The 20090-nt window shown below is 41.0% G+C and overlaps 1 protein-coding gene across 2 annotated transcripts in view; it reads right to left on the reverse strand.

Annotated features, from left to right (window-relative positions):
* Positions 1–7074: 7074 nt before the first annotated feature.
* Positions 7075–20090, reverse strand: part of PAK2 (p21 (RAC1) activated kinase 2) — a 39988-nt gene continuing 26972 nt past the window's right edge. For both annotated transcript variants that reach the window (XM_057429020.1, XM_057429021.1), the window contains exons 5-15: positions 19254–19285; positions 18826–18930; positions 17739–17871; positions 17034–17097; positions 16114–16162; positions 14117–14229; positions 13479–13596; positions 11521–11620; positions 8758–8954; positions 8184–8321; positions 7075–7371 (exon numbers count right to left, since the gene is read on the reverse strand). In XM_057429020.1, coding sequence (XP_057285003.1) covers positions 7285–7371; positions 8184–8321; positions 8758–8954; positions 11521–11620; positions 13479–13596; positions 14117–14229; positions 16114–16162; positions 17034–17097; positions 17739–17871; positions 18826–18930; positions 19254–19285 — 1136 coding nt within the window. In that variant the 3' untranslated portion in view covers positions 7075–7284. The remainder of the gene's footprint in view (positions 7372–8183; positions 8322–8757; positions 8955–11520; positions 11621–13478; positions 13597–14116; positions 14230–16113; positions 16163–17033; positions 17098–17738; positions 17872–18825; positions 18931–19253; positions 19286–20090) is intronic.

The raw sequence follows: 20090 nt of genomic DNA on the forward strand, positions 1-20090 counted from the left end.
TAGCCATTTATAGAATAAGCTGTCAGGAGACATGGGACTGAAGCATGCAGAACCATAGAATAGCTTGGGATGGAAGGGACCTTAAAGATCACCTAGTTTTATGATGAAAAGTACGTTCTCATCCCCTTCCTCCAAATACAGCTGGGACACGGAAAACATTGTGGCATCCATGGTAAAACTGGGGAAAACAGAAAAAGCCCAACATCTCTTCCTTCCCACAGAACAGTTTTTTTTCCCTTCTCCTTTTCAAGCATTCTAAGAGTTGGACCTCAGGAAGTAAATGTTCAGAGGTCTTCAAAAAACTATTTCCCGTCCATTGCCTGTAATTCTGCCCACGGCACATCCTGCCATTGTGGGACACTTATCCCAGGCTGCAGAGAGGAGCTGGAAGCTGTTGCTTATGAGGGTAATTTTATGGGATTAAATAATATCAATGGCAGATACACAAGCAGCTCATTTCCTGTCTCGCTTCAGTACTGACAGCACAAGGGGGAATGCTGCAAGCTCTGCTGTGGAGCACTGCAAAGGCAAAACCCCTTCAAGAGTCCATGTAGCTTTGCACAGCTGCTCTTCCAGAAACAAGACTGTCTAAAAACTCAGATACTGCCACTGAAAACCACCGTTCCATGGCTGGGACATCAGTGTCTTTTCTGAACCAAACTTTGCTTTCAGGGCTCTCAAGAACTACAACAGCTTAAAATGCAAGTATTTTAAAGGGGTAGGAACAAGCTGGCATTTCCACAGGTCTGTAAACACTCTCCAGAAACACTGGAGGGTAACAAAAGCTGAACAGAACCACCCTGGCTTCCTCACACCAGTTTTCAGCCACAATGAGGTAACAGCCACAGCTGAATAGAGCTGTACGGTTATTTAAGGAGGGTTTTACTGTGCAGGGGAGTGGACGAGAGCTTTCCAAAAGCAGCCACCTGTTATCAGCTGCTGTGGAAACCCAGCAGCAGGTTTCCTCCCACAGGCAGCCGGATGAAAATGGCTCAAGGAGAAGCACAAGTTAATTGTGCTTCATGAAAAAAACTGAATCCATGGAACAAACATGCACTGGGAGGCAATAAAGAATCATCATCCTTGGCTATAGATACCTTGACTCCAAGGGACACATCTGATCCTGGGAAGGTCACCCATGAACCTGGTATGGGGAATAAAAAGCACGTAGCTGTTCCCCCTCGAGAACATTCTGTGGAGATGCCTGGAGTCACATCAGCACCTTCTATGTTGATCCACATTTAAACCAAGCCGGATTCGTTATCACAAATCCGTCAAGAAACACCAGAAACTGGAATCTGCACATTCAGAAACATCCGTGCACTGAGACACAACTGTGCATTAAGAAATACTGCCTGCTGTTCCAGTCCCATCCTCCTTGCTTCTGACCTAATACATCTTCTCCAAAGCAGAAATCTGGTGGCCTTTTAGTGTCCAAAAGAGAATGAGGAATCGTTAACTTCCCAGTGGGCAAATCCCGCTAAAACCAAAAATAAACAAAATAATAACAACAATCACTCCCTAAATGCTGTTCCAATAATCAGATCAGTAAGTAAATGGGATTTGAAATGAAGTTACAATGTGCTGGAAGATACTCCCCCCTGCTCACTGGTGGGCAGGAATAGGAAAAAGCAGTATCACCATTGAACTAAGGGAACACCAGCATGAGAAGCTGCACCAGCACTGCCCTCCTCGCTTGTAACAGAGCACAGGTAGAGAAATTACAGTCAGATTCATTGTTCTCATTTCTCGGCATCTCTGCTGCCTCAAGAGAAAAAAGAAAATCCTTCCTTTGGCTAGAGTTCAAAGTAGGGGGAAAAATCCCTTGGAAAAACCTGCTTCCTCCACACATCTGGAAAGCAGCATCAAGAACGGAGCTGAGCTCAGCACAATTGCACTTATCTTTCTCACATCACTCAGGATGGCTGTTTTTATGGAAAAAAAAAAAATCTTCAGAGCAAAATGCAAGTTATAAAAATAGGGAAAATGCAGCTGTACAAGTACCCGGGAGCAGGCATTTGCAGGCAACTGCTGTGCTCACATGTGAGCCACAAGACTTGCACTGAAACACAACCACTCTCCCCAAGGCACTGCTGTGAAAACACGAATTAGAAATGAAGATCCTCAGTTTTCAGCCATCCTGGTTTTAACCAGTGTTGCTGGCACAGTCCAAATAATTGAGTTCAACTCACTGCAACCAAATAGCCCTGAAACGGAGAAATCATTGCTCCCCATCTTCACTATCTTAAAGAACAATGCTTTAAATACCCATCTTCAATAAACGGATCAAAAAAGTTGGGGCTGCTCTTGGTTTTAGTCTAGGCCAGCTATATGCAAGGGATAAGCAAGCTGACACAAGATTTAACACAATTTATCAAGCAAAGACTAGCAACTTTTAACTTGTGTAAACCACACTGAGCCAAAACCCTGCTCTCCTTCAAGCAGCACAAGGATGAACACACAGATAATCAGTGAGTTCCACCTAGGCACCTTCTTCCTCCTCTTGTCAACATTTCCCCCCACAAATTAAATGCAAAATCACTTAAATGCAGTGTTAAGAGAACATCAGTTTAAATGCATCAATTATATATAAAGACAAAGATCTTACAACAAATTAACCTGAAGAGACAGCACTTTGTGCAAAACATTCTCATGTCTGGTTGAAAAGGCTTCTGAAGATGAGTGGTTTCTTCATTTCCCTTTGTCAGTGGTATGAGCAAAGCCTGTACAACATGCAAGAAAGGGGAAGAGACAATTTCCCAATAGCACACAGGAAACACACAACATGATGAGTCCTTAATATTCTCAACCCCAAAGTAAATGCCTTTAGACGTCCTTTTCTTTAGCTAGACTGCCATACCAACACACCACAGCACTCTTCTTGTTTTAGTGGAAAACAGAAGCAACTCTCCACAGCCTAAACAGGCACCACTGCTCTCCTCTTGAGTCCTAGGTGAGCTGCCGACACCCAGTATCCTCGCCCCATTAGGCTCTATGGCTCAAATGCTGATCAGCAGTGACAGCGCAGACGCAGGAGCCATGTCTTCCAAGCAGGCACCAGGACAGCTCAGTCCCCATGTTTCCTGTGCTGTAATGTTTATACACAGGATAATGGATGACATTTATGGTGCACTAAAGCAGTCTTGCTCAGATTAATTCCCCAGTATCACCATATTGCCACAATCATGGGCGTGACTGGCCCATGAGTCCCACCCCAGTCACTACCAAAAGGCTACCTTAAAGCAAATGGATGGTGGAGATGCGACTGTGGCAAAAGAGGCTAGCCTCTGCATTGCTCCCTTTGCAAGCAGGGCAAGGGATCTCTTTCCACAGTGGGTGAAAAGGGTGTTTCAGAGCTGCTGTCCTTCCACCAGCAACCTGGAATGCTTTGTGGGAAGCATAACATTCCACCAGCAGTGGCAGCAAGGAGAGCTTGCAGTTATCCCAAGGTTGGTACAGACTCTGACAAGTAACAGTTTTAAAAGAAACAGGGCAGACTAGTATAGCATAAACTTATATCCATCATCATTAAAGCATTCATAAGAAGTTTAATTACAAATACATTCTGTCAATCTCATTAAGACATCTAAACATGTACTCTTTGTCTTAGAAGGTATAAACTCATGATGGGGAAGACCCAAATGTTTTTTTAAAAGTTTATTTCTAGCCCTGAAAGAACAGTTATTAAACAAAGTCAACAAATACAGTAGTTAATATTGCAGTAACAATTAAATAACATAATGGGATTAAATTACATAAAAGGCAACATTAAAATCTGAAGACAGTTAAAAAAATAAAAACAAAGCTTGCACCTACTTCCATTTCCATTGACAGCATGAAGAACAAAGGGAAAAACAGACCAGAGACATTTATTTTATTCAACTCTAGCTGGAGAGACCTTTAACAACCTTCTTGCGCCCTCCCCAGCCCACCCACTATCCCCTCTGACAAAGGGACCCAGGCTCCCCCATCTGCTCTAACCACCCCTTTGCACTTCCCTGCACCGGACAGCCAGGGGAAAGCCTACAATTAGTCTCATTAACACCTAAGGCAGGTCAAAGTGCACATTCCCAGCGCCATGGCTGCTTTTAAGAAGCAGCACAGTTTATTCCATGGTAACAAGAAAACCTCAGGAGTCACACATTGCCTGTATATGTGCATCTCAGCCATTAGCTGCCCAGCTCCATCTACCCAACTAGCCACTCCACTGTATATTACACTTCATATGTATCACATGCGTATCCGATTCTGAATCAGGATCTTACATGGGCACATGATAGTGAGATGTACAGGAAATCCCAGACTGCATTCAGATGCAATCCTTCCCTTATCATCATCTACTCAAACTCTGCCTGGTCTCTACCTGTCTGCCCTAGTGATACAGCAGAGTTGAACAGCAGCCAAGTCTTAGGGACATAAATCTGCTCCCACCCGGGCAAAAACCTCACAGTTTGCATTTTTCCAGTCTTGTAGACACATCCAGCTGACATCCTTAGAAAAGCAATGCCCAATCCACTAAGACACAAAAGCACAACCTTCTTGTGGCTCTCCTCTCCTGCCAGCTCCGTCTCTGACCCTGATTTCTGGCAGCATAAGGGTAAGAAACCTTACCACGTAACGATAAAGCTGCTGCGTGGGGAAGGAGAGATGGGGACACTTCTCAACCTCAGAGCTTAACACCTCTGCAGGTCACACAGCAAGTGCTGGACTGGGCCAAGTTTTGGGTGCCAAGACGGCTGAAAGTTTGGAAATCATCTCCTAAGTAGACTAAATTGGACAATTTTTGTAACATTTTAAACCATTCTCATTCAGCAATAGAAGTGAACTAATAAGGTAAAATTACTTATGTTTTATTTCTATTTTATAAAAAAAACAACAAACAACAAACCCTAAATTTACCACAAGTTATTTTACTGTCTAGGTTGTGCCATCAAAAGAAAAAAGGAAAAAAGAAAGAAGAAAGAAAAGTTCCCAGTTTAACTCTGGCACAAGGAGTTTCACAAAGTCCATTGCCAGCAATGGACAAAGGGGGAATCATTGGTATGACAGGGTTTTTTCTCTCAGCCAAGCCTCCTCACTACTTCATTTGATCAGGGAGCCAGACACACTCAAACCAGGGGCATTGCCACTACAGTGTTCACAGTGTCTATGGCTCACAATACATTTTGCCTGGGAAATGCATCTAGATTTCCTTGCCTGGAATAAGACACTTGAGTTTAAAACCAGAACTCTCTTCTTAGGCTTATAGCTAGAGGGATTAATTCCTGTGATGGAACAAGTAACATAACTTACCCAACTTAGAAGTCTACTACCATGCCTGAGCAGAACACACGCTGAACTGTGATACTGCAGTGCCCTGCATAACAAAGGCATCTTGTTGGTACCACACCAATGCCCTGCTTCCCCTCCATCATCAACACAAACAGCCTCCAACTGCTCTCAGCTGGAAGGTGGTTCTGTCATACCTTGGCTACCAGTTCCCAAAACAGAGTTCTCTCTATTACTATACAAATACTGAAATTATCTGAAATGACCTCTATCTTCTGCCAGCAACATTTGTAAAAGTGTGCAAATAATTTTTATTCAGGATCCTCCACCCATACCCAGCTGTAACCTTACCTGTCCCAGGTCCTGCCCTACTGGGAATGCAATAAAACCCCACTAAAATAATGGTTGTTATTTCACGGAATCATTTGGCACTTTGTTACTACAGTTAGCTCTTCGTTAAACTGTTGGAGAAGTTGAAATACAGACTGTAGTGCTGGAAGCAGCCACAGGCACAGGCTCTTCTACACTTGACCCTGGTAACCTCAAGAATTCAACTGCTCAAGTCACTCACTGTCCTTCAGAGTGAGGCACTTTTTCTTGCATTGAATGTTTGACTTCAGCCATTCTAGCTGGCATAATGTCTTTAGGTGAGAAAGGGTCAGTGTGACACATCACGTCTCCTCAGCCTCGAACTAGCTGGTCAAATAAGCCCCATGAACATCTGACAGCACTGTTCTCCCCTAGCAGCTTTCATCTTCTCGGAACAGCACTTTGGCAACTCCAGGTGTTCATAATCTTCCATTTGAATCCTATTTAAAAATCCTGTATCTTCAGTGTCCTCAGATCTGATTACTTGTTCTTCTGATTTCATTAGTACAAATGGAGCACATAAGAAACTGGGGAAAACAGCTCTAATACTTAAACTCTGACAACTCCATAGGTTGATGGATTATTTGCTTGGGGGGAGAAATACAACATATACATAAATGTATTTGATACAAAGAAAAGAAATGTAAAATAAAAAAGTCAAAGGCACCAGCATAACTTCCAAAGCCCAAGTCAGAGCACAGATACAATACGTTTTTGAACCATCCACCGCACTAAGCACATTATCCCTTAAGCTTCTGGCCAACAATTCTAATGGGGTAAAAAAAGAGCAGACAGGAAGACAGCTGGAATTTTTTTTCTTGCCCTGACTATAGCTGATCATTTGATCATAAATAAAGTATCTGACCCCTAACTACATATCCATAAACCGACATCCAAAGACTTGACCAATCATTAAGTTTCTACAAAGAGGCCACATCTTTGATTAAAAGTCCACAGAGCACAGGCACATAAGAAACAGATGAATACTTGTCTTCCTCCTCTCTCCATATTTATCTTAGAAGTGAAAAATGTTTCAATACATTACCATGTTTTAAGTAGCTGAACTGCCAATCCTACAGTACTCTGACAACTAATCCATAAATGAAATGACAGGCAAGACGCACATTCACATTTGTCACACTCACTGTGCATCTTGTCATATGGGAGCTTTACTAGAGTGATTTAAAAATAAACAGGTAGAGGGGAGGAAGAGAAGTGTGAAAGAGATCAGCAGGTAAAATTACTACTGCTCTCTGAAAGCTTGAATCTGTCATTCAAGTATTGAAAGTACCCAGACAAGGGGGTACAATGAATGGGAGCTGTTACAGCAAAGTTGTTAACAACCCTTAAAACCTTGGGCACATTAAGTGGCATTTCTAAGGTTTCTGGAGGGAAATAATAAAAGGAAAAAAAAAAGGCCAGTAATTCAGTCCTCAATTCCTTCTGGACCCCAGACAGGGATCGCTGGAGTCACCATAATTTATTTTGGGCATCCTCTGGACGAGAGTTTCTTCCCTTTCACAGACGTGTGTTGTCCCGTGTCCCACCCCTCCAATCCCTTCCCTCCCCCAGAAGTGTAAAAATTTCATATATTATAAAGATTTGTAAAATACAAACGAAAAAAGGATGAAGGCTGTGGCAGTAATGTTAGCGGTTACTCTTCATTGCTTCTTTGGCTGCCAGGATCAATGGCGTCAAGCTAGACAGAGGTTTGGCCAGTTTCAAGAAGGGATGCTGCCAGGAACAGAGAAACACAGTGAACTACTGAAAGACATGGTTTAAAACGCTAGTAAAAGCCATGTATCTACACAGCCCTTTTCATTCCGAGGTATGAAAAGCAATCCAAATGCTGCCAATGCCCAGCTCTTGAAAGGACAAATTCAGAGCTCCTCAAGCCTGGAGAGGGGCTTTTTACAAGGCCGGGTAGCGATAGGACAAGGGGGAATGGCTTTAAACTGACAGAGGGGAGATTTACATTAGGTATTAGGAAAAAAAATTCTTCCCCAAGATTGCTGAGGTGCTGGCAAAGGCTGCCCAGAGAAGCTGTGGCTGCCCCATCCCTGGCAGTGTTCAAGGCCAGGCTGGATGGTGCTTGGAGCAACCTGATCTAGTGGAAGGTGTCCCTGCCCTGACAGGGGGGTTGGAATTAGATGAGCTTTTAAGGCCCCTTCCAACCCTAACCATACTATGATTCCCAAAAGAACCTAGGCTTTTCCTTTTCCAGTAATTCACTACAAAGAGGTTTCCTGACCAAAACATCTCTTAGTCCCATTCTGCTCACTTCAATGGCTCTATTACAGCAAGTTCATAAATTGCTGGATGCTTTAGTAGTGGAAGAATGAAGACATTATTGATGGAAAGACTTCAAAGACTTCAAAGTACACAGTACAATCTTTCATGACTGTAGCTCCTACCAACTGCTATCCATCAGAGTACTCAGAGGAAGGCACAGAAAAGGAGGGCACCAGTCTACAGCGTGGTTTATCACAGGATGACCTTACTTGTGGTTCCTGTTTCTAAGACTGTGAGAAGAAGCTGACCCTCACCTGTAGCAATTCTTTGGCTGATCCTCTTCTCTCGACATCCATCTCCAAACATCGGTTCAAGAAATCCCGGAATATTGGTGACAGTTTCTCAGGATTCTGCAGCTCTGGCGTGCCATTTGTTGCTATCAAATATAAAGCCTGTAAAATGAGGAATATTGTAAAGATTTGGCTTGGTTATACATGACACCAAGTCATCACCTGTTCTTGCTAGTAGCATAATAATGTTCCGTATCTTTTGGCAACAGATACTTACCTTTGCAAAGAAGACATCAGATTCTGACACAAGCAGCATTTTTCATAACCTAATGGATTTATTTTCCCTAAACTGTCACAGAAGATTGAGTTCAAAGGCCAGTGTTTAAGTTACAAGCAGGTCCTCATCTTCTAAACAGTCAAATTCACACTGCAAATTCAAGACAGCCATCTTCCTTGTGGAGGAGTTTTCTAGCCCTGCGGAAGCTTGTTTTATTCAATTCATTTTCTTTTTAATGTAGATACTATTACTGAACAATTACTGAAACCATTCATATGGTAAACACCTGCAAACAGTTACAGGAACATCCAGGCTTCTTACCCTCAGGGGGTTTTCGTTGAGGTACGGGGGTTCTCCTTCTACCATCTCAATAGCCATGATGCCCAGAGACCAGATGTCCACTTTAGGGCCATATGCTTTCCGTGTGACCACTTCAGGAGCCATCCAGTAAGGAGTTCCAACCATAGTGCTCCGCTTGCTCTGCTCTGGGGTGATCTGAGCACAGAAACCGAAGTCGGCTGTAAGGTAACAGAATTGTAAAAGTTAAATTGGTGCACCCCGAATAAGTGGCTGGCTAGAAGACTTCCCTAATACTACACATACATTTTACTCCTCTACACTTGAGCAGGGTTTGGTGGGTGTCTCCCCACTACATTCTCCGTGTTACACAATCTGTCATACAAGATAGATACAAAACCTGAAGGTGTTTAAGCAGGGTAGAATTCCATGGAATGAAGATAAAGCTTTTTGTTCTCTGGAGCAGGCACACAAGTATTACTCTGCAGAAGAACAGTATTTTGCCCAGTCCTTCATTCAAGGATCTTAGACTGGCAATAGCCAGAAAAAGTAATCAAGCAGATCTCAGAAGGCAAATGTTCTGCACATGGTATGTTATACAGCCTGAACTAGAAAAAAAAACAAATCCACAAACCATGGCTTCTGCCCTGCTAAACAGATTTTATTTGTGCAGCTATTGAGTTCAACATTTCACACAATAGGCCACCAAATACAGGTACTACAGCTGACAGAGACATAGAAACAAGGCTTCAGATAAGTGAAGTGCTAGCCCACTCAGCAGAAGGAACCTGGACAAACAAACCTTTTCACATGGTTAACTACCAAAGAGAACAACCACACTCAAGAAAACAAGAAAAGTCACCTATTCCTATAGCCTTCAGGTGCAGCAGCAATGCATGTTCCATCATGTTACTTTATCCAGCTGCAGCACTCCCACTTCCCAGGCATGTAAAGCATCAATAAGAACACAGTTAAGGCAGGAGACAGATATTACCTTATCATTGACACTAAGTTTGAGAGAGAGAGAGAAAAAGAGAGAGAGAGAATTTAAGATTTTGAAAGTGTTATGCCAAGCAGTGCTAACAAAAGAGCCACGGTCAAGAGAGTGCTAAGTTGTACCAAGAGGACAATTTAACAAAGAACTACCCCCACCCTGATTGTCAAAATGCTGCCTCAAATAAAACAGAAACATATAAATCAAACCTATAGGAGTCGACGAGTTCCATCTTGGCCTTTCTCCAGGCATCATACGCCACATAATGCACAGCTTATTTCAATGAACACACCAGAGAAGCAACAGCAGTATACATCTCCTGACCTACCAACCAGGCCTTCAGCACGATGTCACCAGCAAAGACAGGCAAGATGCAGAACACAGTTTCACCAACCAGCAGCGTGTGTAGGTATGCACTAGTGACAGGCAGCCTGGTACCTCTTTCTTCTAGTCTCTCAGAAGCCAGGCTCTCCCAGAGAGTAGGAAGAGCTTGAAAAGAAGGTGCAACTTCTTCCACTCTCCACCCTAAACAACTGCTAGAAGCAATACAATCACACAACCAAAGAAGAGCTAGTCTCAACAGTGATTACAGTACCTCCCCTTCATACAGGACATTTTTACAGCTGACTCCGGTTTTCTCCTGTCTCTCCTTCCTCTTCATCTTCTCCCAGTCTCCTGGAGCTGATGCTTCTTTACATAGGCTGCTAACCTTGTCCTTTTGCCAATCTGCTTTGACTTTACAGCTCTTACATTTTTGAGCCTTCTCCAGCTAACTCTTCTCAGCTACATCCTCTATCGTAACTATTCACTTGAGCTTCTGAATCTACACAGCTTATGCACAGGTACATCACACCCTTAAAAAACATAAAACCTATGCAGGTGAGCAGTGCATCCAACAACGCTGGTAAACAAACCAAGTTGCTCCGAATCTTTTCTCACACTCCATCTCATAAAAAATATGAGCCTGCAAACAAACTAGATTAAGGAATATTACTGAGATACATTTTCATGGCATTTCAAATGCCTACCCAACTGTAAAAACACCATCCCTTAACTCTTTGGTCACTTCATGCCTTGCACATTCCTACATATGAAGAAATAAGATAATGTACCTCTCTCTCAACAATCCTGACAGCTTCTTCAAGTGGTTTCACATTTTTTTTATTGCCACACACACACATTTACACATACCAGAAATTGACTCACTGTATACAAGTCCATGCATGCATAACAATTACCTGAAAAGCAAGCAGTTTCTTTTGTCATTTCGTGATTATATTAATGAAAGTGTGTTACACTTTCAGTCCAAGAAAAGGAGACCCAGAACTGGCAGAGCATTAAGACTAGACTGCAACACAAATGGTTAATAATGTACAATTTTCTTGTTAGTGACCTTTTAATGAAAAGGGCAAAACATTAAAAGCGAGTCATTACAACCTGAAGAGACTAACAAAAGTTGGCTGCAACTTTTCTCTTGCAATCATTCACATCTTTGCTTCACTGTACGGTGCCAGTTACTTCACATTTACCAACATATTCATGTGGCAACAAGTTTGCTTCAACATCCTTCCGGTCAAATATGTTCACAGCCTTAGTGTCAGAGCCCTCAGAATTTCAATACCTGCTATTTGGGAGTTACACATTTTATAGCACTGAATGAATTTCTATTGCTCATAGTCAATAAAAATTCACCTCAGATTTCCCTGCCAGCTCTCCTACCAATTTATACTCTGTAAGTCCAAGTTTACCGGGAAAGGGAAAACAGACACTTTTTTCCATTTTCTGGTACTCACTTAGTTTAACAGATCCATCCATTCCTAACAGCACGTTGTCACTCTTAATGTCTCTGTGGATGACCTGGTTGGCATGTAGGAACTCAAGTGCTTGCAAGCACTGGATGGGAGAAAAAGAAAAACAAAACCAAGCCAAAAAAGATACTCAGAAAATGGAAACACAATCTGTGTATGTGAACACGAATTCAAAAGTAGTGCTTATACCCTTAGCCAGTGCAGAGTACAAAAACACAACAGTTGTTATTTTAAATAACCAGTAGAGGAAGCTCTTGTGCTAAAAAATACCCTCCAGGTCTCATGAAGTCAAAAATCATTTAAACATGGAGTTTCTCGGATAGCTTAACACAAACCCATAAATTAAAATCATCATCACCCAAGAGAGTCTCAAAAATCCCAGATGTTAATTTTGGCACATTTTATGAATTCTACAAAGGAATCATAAAGGATTATGTGAGTGCTTTTTAGCCTGAAGTCTCAGCAGGAGGAACTGGTGAGACTTCTTTCTCAACATTCATTCAAATTCTCTTACAGTAAAGGCTGTAAAACATGTTCATGATTCAAGTCACTAATATTGGGTTTGCATTTTCTTAGATAAAAACCGTTCACACTCAGTTTCTGCCTGAAACATAATGGAATTTACTTTTGCTATTTGAGAATAAAAGGAAAAGAATGTAATTGTGAGATTTTTCTCTTTTAATATAAGCAGAACATTTACCATTTGCAACTTGACATGGATGCAGTGCCCAGTGGGGTTTTCCATGTCTTCATTCACTTTAGCACAATAGCGCTGATTTACAGAATGAAGCACATCTAACACACTAAGCAGCAGAGTTTTGATAGTACAATAGTTCAACAATAGTAGATTTTTTTCTTCAGAAAAGTGAATTACTGTTACAGTAAATAGTTACTTTCAGTTCTCTGCTTCCAGCTGTGGTTTCCCTGGAAATCATTACCTGTCCATACACGTTAATGTACAAGTTTGCTTTCCATCCCCTCCCTTTGGGTGAGTCATCAAAAGCAGAAATCATGGCGATGTAGTCAAATGGGAGTTTTAAAAGTCTAAGTTTCTCCTGCACAGCAGATAATACAACTACTTCTGCCATAAAAAATGAAGCCTGATCTGGATGCCAGCACTCTAACTCAGGGCAGAAACCACTGATAAGTTGTGATATCAGCAACTTTTAACTCTTCCACTTGAAAACTTCATGCAATCTTCATATTATTTCACCTACAACCTTCTAGAGAATTCTTTTTCTGAGAAATCATGTCACAGGACCATGGATTTCATGCACTACAAAAAGTACTAAAATGAAAAGGGAAAATCTGCATCAAGTTCATCTTTATTTTAGTACGTGTTCCTTAAAGTATCCTGGTTTCATCACATCTACTTTCATGTTCTAAGCAGTTAACCTTCTTCCTTCTGAAAAACACTCCAAAGCTTTAATTCTTTTTTTTCCTCTTTTTTTTGTTGTTTTTTTTTTAAATTATATTCACACCTTTACCTTCTACACTACCTACATATGAACACTCGGTTCTCTTTTTGGTGCTTCTGAACTCTTTCCTAGTCAAAGCTAAAAAAGACACTGTTTCCAGCTGCTAAACTTGTTTGCTGCTCTTCCTTGAACTTCAGTTCTGTTTCTGTTAACATTGTCAGGACAAGGTAACCCAGGTACCAAACCCAAAATCTTTATCTGCTCCATCACTTAACATTCCCAAAACCTAGCTCAAAAACTGCCATAGCGCTTCTGTGTTACAACTTGTAAACTCCCAATTTTCTGAGTTAAACTAATTCTGCTATTTTCTGTAATTTTAATATTGATTTCTGCTCTCAGTATCATTTGTTATAATTCAATGGCTCCAACAGCAATTGCTGCCATTAGTCCTAACCTATCTATACTATAAAACCTAGGGGAATAGAGTGCACCTTCGTTCCTCTGTCCATCAACTAAAATACTCACTTCTCTGCAAACAGCAGCTATCTGTGCTTCATCCATACAAGTTTCTGTGACCACATCTGTTAGCGAGCCTCCAGCCAGATACTCCATCACCACAAACAATTCATCTCCTACGAGGTAACTACAAACACAAAACAAAAAGCATGTCCGTTCACCATCAAGAGATCGAGAACTGAAAAATGATTGATAAGAGCCAGTCAATAAAGTGATACATAAGTGCCCAAAGACAAGAGTAAATAAAGTTAATCTCTGGAAGGTAGCCAGAAATGTACCTGCTGACAATAAAAGCTGCCTGCTTCTTATTACCTAAACAGGGAGGATAACACCCTACATGTCTCACACACAATCATGCACAACAGAAGCACTCCTCCAGCTATGCTCTTGTGTACCACTGATTCCCAACTACATACAGCATTGCATTCATGACAGAAGAAGCCTTCCTACTGAATGAAGACCATTCCTTATAACAGATTACTCCCTTCCCTGCCCCCCCCCCCCCTTTTTTTTCAGATGACAGCAAATACCATTTCATTTGCTTGTAAGACCCTTAGGTACAAGAAGTCTGGGTCTGTGTAAGTATGTCATGTTATAACCCCTTGAAACCCTGAGGGATGAAGGAATCAGCAGCTATCTGCATTTACCTGTCCAGGAAATTGACAATGTTGGGGTTCTTCAGCTCTTTCATTACCAAGATCTCATTAATAATCAACTCCTTCTTAGGCTGTTTCTGCAGGTTTATCTGTTTAATAGCAACCTGAACAGGAAAAAAGTAAGAGCAATCACTCAAACCTGAGTATCAAAACATTTTGATAATTCTTAATACAGTGAAAATTTAGAAGAAATTCTTTAACAGGATTAAAGGAGTTGAGCACAGCTTGCAGCTGGTAAGTGATTTATTTATTAGCATACAACTTAAAAGAATGCAACCTGATGAGCATATAACAAGCCTAAAGCAGAAGAGAATCATGTAGCAACTAAGAGAAGAAATATAAACCTTCCAATGCAAGCAAAGTTTTTCTGTATTCTATTCAAATTAGTGTTTGGGTATAAGGAATGCTGGGAGGCAGAAGGAATTCCTCTCAAAGCAGTTAAGCCAATGAACTATCCCAGAGAGAGAGAGAGAGAGAGAGAAGGAAAGATAAAGACCTATCTTATTCAGGAAATAAGGCAATCAGGACAAGTATTCCAGACTTTAAAATGGAGACCTGTCCCAGCTACGTTAGCTACAACACTTTCAGTCAGCAGTTCGAAGCTTTACAAGTTAACCAACCCATGAGTCCAAAACCAAACACAAGAAGCAATATAATCTTGTAGACACAATCATTATCACATGGCCAAGAGCATTACAAGAACTTGTGGCACAGAATCACAAAATAATAAAGATTGGAGGGGGCCTCTGGAGGTCATCCAGCCCAATCCCTTGCTTAAAGCACAGCCAACGTGGAACAGGTTGTTGAGGGTCTTGTGTAACTGGATTTTGAACAGAGATCTCAATAAGCAGATATTCCACAACCTCTCTGGGTCCTCTGTCCTGTGTTTTATCATTCTCACTATGATGGAAAAAAAAATTTCTAATACCTAACCAGAATTTCCCTTATGTCAGTTTATGTCTGTTACATCTGACTTGTCACTGTGTAGCTCTAAGAGGAGTCTAGCTCCATATTCTCTACACCTTCCCATTAGGGTGCTGCAAATGGCAATAAAATCCTCCTTGGGGGGTTTTTTCTTACCTACCAATGAAAAGACCTGACTATTCTCAGACATCAAGCACTGAGCAAGCAGCATACTGCATCTGTTTAAGGCACAAACACTGCAATCAACCCAATAGCCTACCTGCCTGACAAGATGCAGAGGAGGCTTAAGAAAGGCACTGGACTGCAAAACTTGCTCTGCAGTCAGTAAAACAACATGAAGCAGTGCAGTATGTAAAAGCAAATTAAGAGACAATATACTGAGATGATCAAAAGGCTTGCATTTTAACAAGAAGTGCTGCTCCACTACCACACTGGTAAATGTGGTTACGGTTGAAAGGGCAATTACTTATCAGTGACCTGAGGAATATTTACTTGTGGATAAGTTAAGGAAATCTGAATTTAAAGAGAAGCAGGCAATTCCTAAAATTTTAGTCCCAGGAACCATCAATTTCATCAAGTGGGTTTGGAGACACCAAACAGTAATAGCAAGGAACAGGATGTGTGGAAAAGGCATTCTAAATACAATGAAAAATCACATGCGGCAAGCTGTTTGAACAGAGGCACATCCATCACCTTTCCGGAGACAAGAGTAAAGAACAAGTGGGCAAAGAATAAACAAAGTTATATTTCTGAAAATGCAGGGCATCACTGTCCAGTTCTTGAAGGGTTTTCAAACCTCCTGAAACTATTTTCAAGACCCATTTTTGGAAGACCTCACACCCTCTGCTTTTCACTGTAAAGAAAGAAAACTATTTTTAGCTTTCACCATCTTATTGCCATAGACCAGGGCACACACTGTTAGAAATGACTAGGGCAACACATATTCTGAGAGGTGACAGCAGAGCTGGCAACCACAGAAAGGAGCCTAATCAAATCATCTCAGCCACCTAGAGAAGGGCATTTATATCCATTATATTTCATTGCAATGAACACAGAAATCTTACCTCCTGCCCAGTCGCCACATCAATAGCTGTGAAAACTGTACCTGAAGCCCTGTGAAGAAGAACATTAAAGCAAGTGTAACAAACACGCACATGAACAGACAAATCACAGACACAAAATTGTGTCAGCTCTCGATCCTGCAAAAGCTGTATCAAAAAAGAAGGCTATTAAAAGTAAGTGGCATCACAGAAATGCCAGTCAGGTCACACAAAACAAAACAATTACAAATATACTCTCTTCTGACACCAGCTTAGACATCTTGAATATAGGAGACAAAGTCATAGAACAACAGAATCATAGAATAGTTAGGGCTGGAAAGGACCTTAAGATCATCAAGTTCCAACCCCTCTACCATGGGAAAGGATGCCTCACACCAGACCATGTCACCCAAGACTCTCCAGAACTTGTGCTGTTCCCTATACTGAGATAAGCTGGGTAGCCCTTTCTATAGTAGATATTACTTCTCCCCCAGGGGAAGCCTGTCCACAAACACATATAGATCTATTCGGAAAGTATACAGTAGAAGTTAGGCATATTGAAGTTGAAAAAGTTAGAACATGTATATACATTTTTTTTTTTTAGTAACAGAAGGATTCAAAGGACCACTAGATGAGTAACTTAGCCATGACATGCCCTTACGCCATTCAGCAGTCATATTACAAAGTTGGATGAATGCACCTTACTGGGAGAGGAGAACACTAGATACACCCACAGAGAAGTTGCAGACCTATGCTTTTGCATTAAGAGACACAATGCAAAGCTTCCATCACTGTGTAAAGCCTTCACCGCCTGTTTAGCATGGCTTAATACAGCCATTTCTGCCTGCTTCAGTAAGTGGTGGCTACGTGACAGTATCAAACAGGGAACAGAACACCCTTTCAAACACTGACTCCAGGGAACCAAAGCTGGGGTGAACACTTACCCCTGCCCGATTTTCTCGTATCTGTTGTATTTTTTCTTGGGATCTCCTATGCTCACAATAGTGCCTAAAAAAAACCAAACCAAACAAACAACAATGACCAAAAAAGTCAATCCCACTATCCCCTTTTATTAGGACTGATACTTCCAAGATACGTCCAAGATAGGTCAAGCCCAAATATTATAGGCTTATGCATGAACAGCCAAAGCTTCCTGATTCAGTTCCAGCTGTGAATAGCCCAGCTTCAGGCAATCATTTTGTTATGTTATACTCTTCATGAGACAGGTCATACTGTTTCCTCTCATATCTCCATTTTATTATGATCTTCTGTGTAGCAAAACCATGTATGAGGTTACGACAAATCTCAACTTAAGCACAGGAACTTTAACATAGTGCAAAATTATTTTCAAGATGATTCTGAACAAGCAACCACAGAAACTATTTTATGTTATTACGATTGTATTATACACACAGATCCCGTTATCACAACTGAACTTCAATCCAAAACAACTGTTCTACAGGGTGTGTTTTTTTTTACCCAATAGGGCTCTGAAGCATATGAATTGGAAAAACTTCCAAATGCAGCTCTTGCAGCCACTGATACGCACCCAATTAAGCACAGTAACCCTGACACAAAAATGAAGGCAAACCTTAATATTCCTCCCCCAGACCTAAAGCCTTTGTTTATCTGAAATAAAAAACACCTACGTAGTTTTTCCATGATGTCTTCATCTGACATTTTGGTCTTCTTTTTCTGCTTATCACCTGATTTTGCCGCACTGTCAACAGAAGTGTCACCGGCTGGCGCAGGGATGGGGTCAATTACGGACCGTGTATAAATCTGTTAAGAGAGACCATTTACCTGAGCATTTTCCTTGCAATTATTGACCTTCAGCTGAAAACAATCACAGTTCTTCAAAGATCCCTAAGCACTGTTTAATATGGCAAGTTGGAGGCAGAAACTAGACCTGAGAAACATTAAAGTCCATTAAACCAAGATGCTGGCAACCTCTGACAGAAAGCCCCAGGCACCTCCTGAACAGAGTGGATATGAGGGAACAGACGTTCTGCAGGTTTTCTACCTGCTTATTCTTTATTACCCATGCTAGTTTATAGAACAGAAATCACTATTTAATAGTGAGATCAATTACTAAGATCTAAAGGAAAAAGATTCATGCTTTGCCATGAAAAGAAGCATGAGACTCCCAGAAATTTTCCAGTTGTCCCCAGTTTAGGGAATTTTCTTGGAGCTTAATTTCACTTCCTCCTGAGCTGTTCACATACATGCAGCTACTCGAGATCAAACTGTAGATCCGTCATAGTTTATATAACTACGTAACCCAGGGACACTATCACTTGACAAATAAACACAATTCACATTTGCACTCCTGGAGCAAGAATAAGTGGGCAGAGCAGCAAAATGTACACCAATCACAGCCAAAAGAATGAGCCGGAGCAAATAAAATAAAGAAAATCCAGTAGACTACATTGCCCCACTGTACTATGCAAAGTTACAGACACTAGCTATAGTTTTTAGGAGTAAAAAAAGCCTCCTCCTCCCATGTTGGATTGAAGGATACACATAACTGTAGAGCTTCAACACAAACCAACAAACTAACTGGAATTACCGTCAGGATTTCTGTTCCAACTGATATTCAGAAATTAGGCATTTCCTTAGCAAACTCAAATAAAAAACTTACAACAGCTCATTTCACAAATGTAATACTTTGCTAGAAAACAGAAGTAAAAATACTGAGAAATGCAGGTCTGATCCATAAACTTTACAGCTGCTCACCGATTTTGTGTGATCTGGCCGTGGAGCAATAACAGGAGGAGGAGCTTCTTCATCATCTTCATCATCATCTGCCACAGCTGCTGATGGTTCTCCTTTGGCATTGGTCTACATTTTTATCAAAGTAAAAAACAAAACAAAACCAACCAAAACAAACTAAACAAAATTGTCTCCCCCACAGTGTTATAGACTTCAGGTCTTCTTCTCCTCACATAAAAGAATTCTTACAGATGTCAAAAGAAAATATTTTTATTATGAGGCTAAAATACTATTGCTCCAGTGAAATATGCTTTGTTGATTCCCCCAATTTATGTTTTTATTCCACAAAATTCTAATTTTAGTTTATACTGCAAGATTCATTATGGAACAAATACAAAAGACCTGAATTTTTACATGTTTAAGAATTTACAAAGCATAGTAAAGACACTCACCGTTGGTGATCCTGAAGGGAAACCATCTTTTTCTAAAAGGACAAATAGCAGAATACATAAAATCATCAGAATAGTAATTTAAAAAGTGAGCTTTAAATTCAAAGTGAACTTTGAATTTAAAAAGTGAAGAGTACAGAATACAGACTGCTTTGGAGATTTTTTTTTTTCCATCTTTCAAAAAGCAAAATTTTATGGTCACAAATCAGACACCAGTACTGCACTAAAGACCATGCAGAAAGAAGATGTACATTTCTAAAACTCCCCCTAAAAGCAGGGAAACCCATTCATTTCCCAACATGCTCTTCACCCACGTGAGTACCCACACACAGTTCTCCAATTGAGAGCTGCTTGTCACACTTACTGTGTTCTGTCTTACTGAGATGTGAAATCACCACCAAAGGGATGTTTCTGTTCCCTTAGCAGTCTCTTGAATCAAGGGTAAGAATATTACAAAGCCTCATTACTAAGCTATTTTCTGAAATAATTTGGAAGAAAACTAGGTAAAACTGCCTCTGTTCATAGGACACTCATTTACTCAGCCTCCCCACGCCCCATAGCTCTTGGCCTAGAAGCCACAACTTATTTTGCTTCTTTGATGTCACGACATGGAGACATCAAGTTCACTGATAGCTGTTTTCGCCATAGACAGGTGGAGCAAGATTGCCAGCATGAAATCAGTTAATCTCAGCCTCAGAGATTATAGCTTTATAAACACAGCCTGTTCCAAGTTAATTTTGGCTGCTACTTTGCATTATCTAGTTCCATTTCTTCCCTTCTCCATTCAAACCAGGAAAACAACTGGACAAAACCAGTTCCGGTGAGTTTTAAATCTGCCTT

This window comes from Pezoporus wallicus, unplaced genomic scaffold, assembly GCF_028554395.1.
Source record: "Pezoporus wallicus isolate ANWC-B61680 ecotype Strahan unplaced genomic scaffold, APGP_CSIRO_Pwel_v1 contig_593, whole genome shotgun sequence".
Classification (NCBI taxonomy): domain Eukaryota; kingdom Metazoa; phylum Chordata; class Aves; order Psittaciformes; family Psittacidae; genus Pezoporus; species Pezoporus wallicus.